General features: G+C 35.1%; 1 protein-coding gene across 2 annotated transcripts; it reads right to left on the reverse strand.

The window, feature by feature from the left end:
• Window positions 1–549: 549 nt before the first annotated feature.
• LOC100807310 (CDK5RAP3-like protein) lies at window positions 550–5,774 on the reverse strand. 2 transcript variants are annotated; one of them, XM_006588844.3, is made up of 10 exons: window positions 5,546–5,774; window positions 5,332–5,466; window positions 4,931–5,025; window positions 4,560–4,654; window positions 4,320–4,455; window positions 3,940–4,092; window positions 3,265–3,783; window positions 2,825–3,033; window positions 1,953–2,085; window positions 550–874 (listed from the first exon to the last, which is right to left on the reverse strand). In XM_006588844.3, the coding sequence occupies exons 1-10, from the start codon at window positions 5,604–5,606 to the stop codon at window positions 743–745; spliced, it is 1,668 nt and encodes a 555-aa protein (XP_006588907.1). In that variant the 5' UTR covers window positions 5,607–5,774; the 3' UTR covers window positions 550–742. The 2 variants fall into 2 exon arrangements, with proteins under 2 accessions (XP_006588907.1, XP_003535845.1); XM_003535797.4 differs by having other exon boundaries at window positions 3,940–4,089; window positions 5,546–5,753.
• Window positions 5,775–8,575: the final 2,801 nt, after the last annotated feature.

The following is an 8,575-nucleotide window of genomic DNA, read 5'->3' on the forward strand; positions in this document are numbered from 1 at the left end:
CGTATGTACATTTACATAATAAAGTTTGTGACAATTAATTTTGGTGCATTAAATATATTAAAACAAAATCAATTGCCACAAAATTTATTATGTAAATTTACATGTGCATTACATATACATTAAAATTTTTAGTGTTATATATAACAATATTAATTATTTTATAACATAATTAGTCTATTAACTTAATTAGTTAGAGCCTCGTGTTAATGTGAAAGCCACATGTTTGAAAAAAGATTTGTAATCCGCACATACATACGGATTGCCAATCCTTAAGCTTGTGGATTACAAATTCACAAGTTTATGAATTACGAATCCGTAAGTTTGTTAGGGGTAATTTTGGAAAAATAGAAAAAGCACTAGATGCACAAGCAATTTGCTGGGTGCGCAAAGCAAGTCCCTCATGGCTCCGGTGGGAAATATTACGCTTGTTGCCTAGGCTCTCCCATCCTTGAAATTCAAAAATATTACCAACGATAAGCCGAAAGAGTTGCATCATCGTGGTATCTTCTGCTTCTAAATCAACAGGAACACAACTACAGAATGACCAAGTACCAAAAGTTACTTCATTCAGTGAGAATTATCAGCGCATGTACCCTTGGCATTGTCAAAGCACTGTTCTTTGTCAGAAATGAACAGGTAATGTAAAAAATAAGAACTAAACAAATTTATCTTCAGCTATTTTGGCCAGCCGCTACTATCCACCACCTAAAGGCTTGATCATCATCGAGGAAATTTCTCTTCCTCATGCTCCAATGCCACTAGTCAAAATAGCATTGATCTCTCCAATTATATTAACTGGTCTTCCATCAAACATGGATGAAAGTGTACTCTCACATAGTTTTTTCAGCTCTTTTGTTTTTGCCACAGCCACATCCTGCAATGCACTCAACAGTTAATTTGTCTCTTATACAAGAACAGGGAGCAGATTAGGGGGAGGGGGTAACATGTAAAGTTCAGTTGTCACAGATATACATATAGAACATAGACCTTTGTCCGCATGGGTACTGTGTAACAAACAATTGAGAACAAGGGGAATCGAGAGTAAGATGGGTTATAATTTGTGTTGCATACAAAAGTCGCACAGAAAATAGAAGGACTAAAGCAATATACTGATCTATATATCCCCTAGTGTAGGCAAAACTAACAGTGAAAATGAAAAGGAAGTCACACTGTTCTGTTCTTGTAAAAAAAACATCTCATCCTGACTCATAATTGTCTTAATCAAAAAATAAGGGTAAATCCGTGACGCTACAAGACCATTTTGCATGTGGAAAATGATGCCCACTCTCACCTTACCTCAACACGTCTGCTAACTGCTATATGCCATGCAAGATTTAAGTACTCCAAAAAGAAAATCCTAATAGAGAACTTGCATGTTTGATGCTGCTCTTTTCGGGAGAAACAAATTTTCTTTACAAAAATTCTCTCTGGAAGTTGATAAAATAAAGTAATTATTTCTTTAAAATAAACTTCAACAAAATATGAATAAATGGTAGATCCTGAGACTTCTGACTGAAGACAGAAACCATTATCAGATTTTTCCATTCTCTTTTTCTTTTATTATTTATCTTTTTCGGGGACCTGCATGTTGCAATGTTTTGACACCATATTTTCAATATATTATAAACTTAAATTTTCTTCTATACATATTTTAGATCAAAATAAATAAAAATCAAAGAGACAAAAAAACTCATTAGAACAGTGATTTGATTACCCTTAACACAAACAGGTTGCAGAATAGAATTATGAACTTGTTACTATTACCAGAATAAAGTGTATCTAGTAATAGTTAAAGTGAAGGGATCAAATGTCACTTTTTTGCAACACAGGGACAGAGGGGAAGGGGAGAGAGAGAGAGAGAGAAGGGAGGGTTTATCCTACAAATTTAAAATCAGTTGAACACTACAATTTCTCTCCCCTCAAGATAGGAAGCACACATAGGTAGAACTTACTTGCTTTGACCATGATGAAGATAAAGAATTTTGCAGTTCCATACGTTTAGCAGCCAAGTCCTTCAATCCCTCTTTCAACTTGACTTCATGCTGTTTCTTTTCCTCTAATGAATTGACTAGTCTGTCTAGAAATCTGAAATTTGGCCCAACACCACAATCAATTAACACAAAGATCAGATACAACATACTACTCAAGAAAGAAGAGCCAAATAAAGCATTTGACATGATAAATGCTGTTACTGTTACTACTTAATGTGGATTGGGTGAGTAACTTCCAAAATCGAACAAGCATGTTTATAAGCATAATATAAACAGAAAAAGAAAAACTGCAAGTCCTTCACCCCAAATATTTTAGCACATTTTAAAGGATGAAGAACAGAGAAAAGCATGCTTTAACATGCCATCCTGAACGTGAGCATTTGAAGTTACACAGTAATACAGAAATAGACAAGTTGTAGTTGAAATTCACCAAAAAATCATCATCTTACTACACTACTGTCACTACATGATGAACCAATTACTAAAGCTTTCAACTCTCTTGTTATACAAGCAAAACATTCCAAACATCAAAATAAACTATATCCAATCCAACTATGGGTCTATGCCTCAACCTAAATCATTTTGTCTTGATTTCGTTTGAAGCATAAATCACTTGTTCTTCAAGGTTCCAACTATCATTTCCTGTTAATAATATGTAATACAGTACATAAACTTATAATTGTGTATATTAGTTGCCATTTTCAAAACTAAATTTCAGCTACATCTAGTCATCATAGAAATGCATAACTGAGAAAATATCTGATACAACGGGATAGATAGTGAATGTGCACCTCCTAAGCATGAAATTTTAGGAATAAAATATCAAGTAGTACCTTTTGGAGTTAAGAATCATAATCAGATCCCTTGTCTTCCTATTTGTCAGCAATGAAATTGCCAAAGAAATATCATTTTGCATTGTTTCTATAGCATCAGCAGCATACTGCTGTAGTACAAAGGGTGCAACTGCCTGGACTTGATGTTGCAGGGACAAAGTTTCCTCATTCCTCAATTCAGCCAACCGTTGATTTAAAAAGGATTTCATCTGATGGAAAATAAAATCATTACAAAATTTAAGATTTAATCTGCAAATAATAAATTCATAGAGGGCGGGTAACTGTTTACTAGTAAGTAATATAACATAAGATGTAAGCAAAATTTGCTAAAACTATATTTCTTTCTCTGTCTAGGGATGCAATATGAAATTTGGAATTGTATTATCAAAATCAAGAACTTAAATGAGAAAAGATGGTAAATTGGCATAGATATTATATACCTCATACAGATCATCAAGAATCTTATTTCTATACTCCGTATCTAAAAGCTGGCTCCGTTCTTCCTTGTTTCCTGTCAATTGAGATAGGGAATCTGGAAGAGAAGTCTGATTCTCCAGCACTACAGTTGGGGCATTATCATCATCAATGACATCAACCTGAGGAGTATCCACACTAATATCCCAAGATATATCTGCATGTGATCCTATTTCTTGGTTTGATATTGTTGGATCAGATCCGATATCAGAGGCATTAATGATTTCATATGGACCCAATCCATTACCATTATCCTCCGTTTCTTCTACAGTTCCAATGTCCCAATCAATTTGTGAACTCTCCACGGAAATATCCCAGTCAATGTCAGGCACAGCAATTTCAGCATTGTTTATTGCAGGATCGAATTCATTTTTGCTTGAGTGAACATTAACATCATTAATAATCTCAGAGTCAACAGCAACATTTAAAGATGGGGGATTTTCGCACATACTCTTCAAGTTTTGTAGTACATCTCCCAAAGATCTCTGCAGTAATGATTTTCATCTTAAATAAAATACATACTGAACCATGTCAATACTAATCCCTTCATTGTAGGAAGGTCATGCAAAAGAGCTGCAGGAACAATGCATCAAGTATTAATGAGAACTATAAAATGAATAAGAATTGTACTATTGCCTTACATCCTTTTCAGTGTGAGCATCCCTGACAAAATTGGAATAATACTCAATTGCCCGTGACATGTTGCCACTGTTTACAACATCCAGAATTTTGCTAAACGTGCTCGGAAGTAATTGTGCTGTCTCCAAGAGCTCTACTCTGACATTTTTTCCCTGCTAAACAATATAAGCACGACCCACTTGTAAATTGTAATAGAAAAATAAATTGTTTTCTACATGACACAATGACACTAACTAAACTCTTATCCCATTAGATAGGGTCAGTTACATAAACCACACAACACTAAATTGTTTTCTCAAGGATATTATTCATCATAAGATCCCTTATAACACAGCTACATAAATTGTTTCCTACTCAACACAAACAACCCAATAATGCAAACCTGTAAGCCAAGCTCCTGGCAAGCTTCAGCATATTTGGTGGCTGAAAGTGCAGCACTTCTTTTTATATCAGCCTCCTTGCGATCTAGCTCTGAAAGCTGCTGCTGAATCTTCTGCACCTGTTTCCTCTGGTAAGGGCTTCAAAATGAAAACAAATACTCAGCACCAAAAAACCAAACCCTTCAAACAAATAGAACACCACATGTTTCTCTTCATGAAAACCAAAAGATCACAATGCTCACATTTCATAGCTCACATTTTGAATCAGAATCTGCGCAGCCTCTCCAAGGAAAACATGATCCTTCTCAAAGGAACGTGCAATTGCTTCCCACACACCCTACCCAAATAATAATAACCACAATTAACAATAAAAGGACTATAATGTACATAATATGAATGATTATAGTGCACATTTTTGTTTCAACCTTTTAGGAAAACACTTGGACCTAGTTCCTTAGGTGTTTTTGGTGTTGTTCTTTAATCAGAATTAGAGTTTTACGTTAGTAACTTGCATAATAAAGGTTTGCATTAAAAGTCAGCATAAACTATCCACACAAATCTTCAGTCTAATTAGACAACAACTCCAAAAACACCATAAGAAACTGTATCTTACCGCAGCACCTGATAAACGACCAAATATGTTCCGGCTCTCCGAAGTAGACTTCAAGAGATTACCATATATCTGTTTGGCCTCCAAATAATTAATCCCTAAAAATAACATCCCACTTTAGTCACAATAAAAGAGTTATAAGGTTGGCTTGGGGATTGAAAGAAGAAGGTAGGAGGGAGAGGTTGTGGGTTCGAATTCCTTCCATTAACAAAAACTAACAAACTAAAAACTAACACTAGCCGATAAAAAAAAACCTTTAGTCATAAAAATTATCTAATTTAACCAGCCAAAATTTACATTGATAATTCATAATCAGTGAACAAATAACATTAACACATTTTGGTCAACACACAACAACATTACGTAAATTGCATAAATTTTAAAAATAGGCATAAAATTTGAACCTTCGGGGTCTAGGGTTTGGAAAAAGGGGTCGGAGTCCTTAGGGAGGGAGGGGAACTCCTTGGAAATTCGTGCCCTGATCGCCGCCACGCGCTTGCGCCAATCCGCGGGCACTCGCTTGCGATCCACCAACCATTCTGCAAAGTTCACAAATTCGAACTCAAAATAAAAAACCAAGAAAATAAAAAAGATGAAAGAAGGAAAGGAAATTGGGACCTCCGAGACGAGAGAAAGTGATGTCGATAGGGAGATTGCGAACGTCATCGGGAGACTGCATTGGAAGGAATTGAGTGAATGGATGAATCGTCGCAACTCAAATATGGGAGCGTTTGTTGTTGGAAATTCGGGGTTTTGGATTTTGCAGAACGCTCTTCTACGACATCACACACAGCATCGACTCGCAGCAGCTTCAACTGGTTTGGTAATAAATTTTTCATTTTTTATTTTGTCGTGTACTGCTATGGTTCTGTTAAGTTTTTGAGATAATTTTTTTGAATTTGACAATAAATCATATTTTTTTTAATTTACTTAATATTAAATTATAAAATTCAATAATTAATTTATTATTAAATTATTTATAAAATTAATTTATCATATTTTTTATATATTTAAAACTGAATTTAAATTTTTAATCTTGTATGGACTAATTTGTCATTACTCATTTTTGAGATCAGTATTTACACTAAATGTAAATTTCTCTTGTTTCTTAGAAATTGATGATTTTTTAGGTGTTTTGTAATGGTTGTTTTTAATAAATTGCCCTGGAAAGATTTTCATAATGTGTTTTAACATGTAAGTTCTATTTTTGCTGAGTAAGTTCAGCAAAAAGATACTCTTGGTAAAAAATAGTAAAAAAATTATTGTTGCAAAAGTTAATAGTACTATTCTTAAAAAATTAGTAAAAAAAAGTATTATCACAAAACTTTTTAAATTGATTTGTTAAAACTGAATTTCACAATTATTTTATCTTGTTAGAAAGATGTTTATGTTAGTTTCAAATAATAAAAAGTAACAGTCAGATTGATTTTGGAAAAAGAGAGAAAGTTACACATCGGTGGCTATGTCAAAATTGGGAAGCACGTTGCCTTGCCGTCCTTATGAAATTAGTAGGATTTTTGGTAGATTTTTGTTAATCAATTGGATTGTCTTGTTAGAAAGCTAAGAATATTGTCTTTAAGGATATGTAAAAAGTTTCTTTGACAGAAATCATTTATTAAATTTCACATAGCCTTGAATTGGCCATATTTTCTAGGATTAGGGTTTTGATGATTGTTACATTATTGTGTTAAATTGTCTATTTTTTACTAAGTGTTGGATTGATGGATTTAATTGTTGCCATGTGTAATTGTGATATGTTTGAAATTGTTTGGAAGACCTAGGAAGTGCTAATTCTAGGCAATTATTCTCGTTTGCATTATTTTAACTGAAAAGCACGTAATTATTGTGTGTGAAATGGTTGGTTTCCTACCGTAGTCTGTAATTACTTGTGTGATTGATGTTGTAGTGTGGTAGTTACAGGGACTTGGGCATGAGTTTTGGTGTCGACTAGAACCTTGTTCTAGTATGCACGGTATATCTCAAAAGACATGCCTTGTTGTGGGCTAGTTCACAAGGACTTGGGTACGAGTGCTAGTGTGACTACTATTCTATTCTAGTAAGAATGGGCACTTGAGAGACATGCAAGCATACGTGAATATGCGGTGGAATGCTAAGATGCAAGTTGAAGAGAGTCGCGTGCGGGCATTATGCTAGAAAGTTGTTAAAGCTCATTAGGCAACGGTCGATTGGTGGTTTTCACACCACGAGGTGTGGGGGGACAAGGTCCTCACTTATATACATATATTGTTCGAGCCGAGATGGGATCTCAAACTCGATTCGTCTTTTGTCGACGCTGCAGTCGGACCCCAAAGCGACAAGAAAATAAACCCTTGGTGAGGAATGTGTTAAGGAGTTAGTCCCCAAGGAAATGGATGACCATAATAGGTATATTAGCAGATGAAGTGTAAGGCAGTTTGACCTTGTGGGTGTGGCATCAATTTGGTGCTTATATTTGTAATTGGACTTATCATTGTTATTTTCATATTTTCTTATTTATGAGAATATTCTCTTTGTAAAACTTCCAGAATTTGGTGTAGACCTTGATAAACATTTTTTCAGTAAATAATGACCTTAAGGAGAGATTAAGGGGGCGCTTGATTTGCCCATTTTCTGTTTATATTTTCAATGAAAATAACAAATAGTGTTGAAAACATGTTTGTTTAAAATTTAGAAAACATTTTTTACGAAAACATTTTCTAAAAAGATCCCAAAACTGAAAATGTTAAAGCATCATTTTCTCTATTTTTAGAGAAACTTGAAAACATGGCGGCAAATGTTATAATTACATCAACATTCTTTCTTCCTCTCTCAGAGCATCCACTCCACTAGTCACCCTCTTTAACGCTACCAACTTCTTGAGCTTTGGACCATGGATGATGCAATCCTACCCCGCAAGGGCATTGGTTAGAAGACTCCAAGTAGATTAGGGTAGAGATCCAAGGAAAGGCCCTAGGGTTCTCATGAGCCTTAGGGTAGATTTCGAGCCCATGGGCTAAGTATGAGCCCGCTTATCTTTGTAAATATTAGAATAGGTTTTTCCTTCGTCTAGGCCTTGTATTTTGGCCATTCTAGTAGTATAGGGTTTTAGCCTTGTATTTCGGGGCATTTTGAGTTGTCTTTGTAATAAGGACTTTTTTTTTTATTTTCATGTTTTTTGTCATGGGGGTGAGCTTAGCTATTATAGGGGGTGTGTAGCTAAGCTCTAGCTTCTCATCTCAAGGAGGTGAGCTTAGCTATTAGAGAGGTATGTGTAGCTAAGCTCTAGCTTCTTTAGGAATCTTCTTAAGGAAGCTTCTCAAGGAGGTGAGCTTAGTTATGAGAGGGGTGTGTGTAGCTAAGATCTAGCTTCTCAAGGAAGTTTTCTCAAAGAAGCTTCTCAAGGAAGTTTTCTCAAGAAAGCTTCTCAAGGAAGCTACCTAGTCTATAAATAGAAGCATGTGTAACACTTGTTGTAACTTTGATGAATGAGAGTCTTGTGAGAGATACTTCAAAGTTCCACTTCTCTCCCTCTTTTATTCCTTCAATTTCGTGCTCCCCCCTCTTTCTTTCCCTCCCTCTTTCTTTTCCTCCATTGAAGCATCCTTCCAAGCTTCTTATCCAAGGCTCATCTTGGTGGTGAAGCTCCTTCCTCCATGGCTTATTCCATAA

The sequence above is a fragment of the Glycine max genome, chromosome 10 (genome assembly GCF_000004515.6).
Source record: "Glycine max cultivar Williams 82 chromosome 10, Glycine_max_v4.0, whole genome shotgun sequence".
Classification (NCBI taxonomy): domain Eukaryota; kingdom Viridiplantae; phylum Streptophyta; class Magnoliopsida; order Fabales; family Fabaceae; genus Glycine; species Glycine max.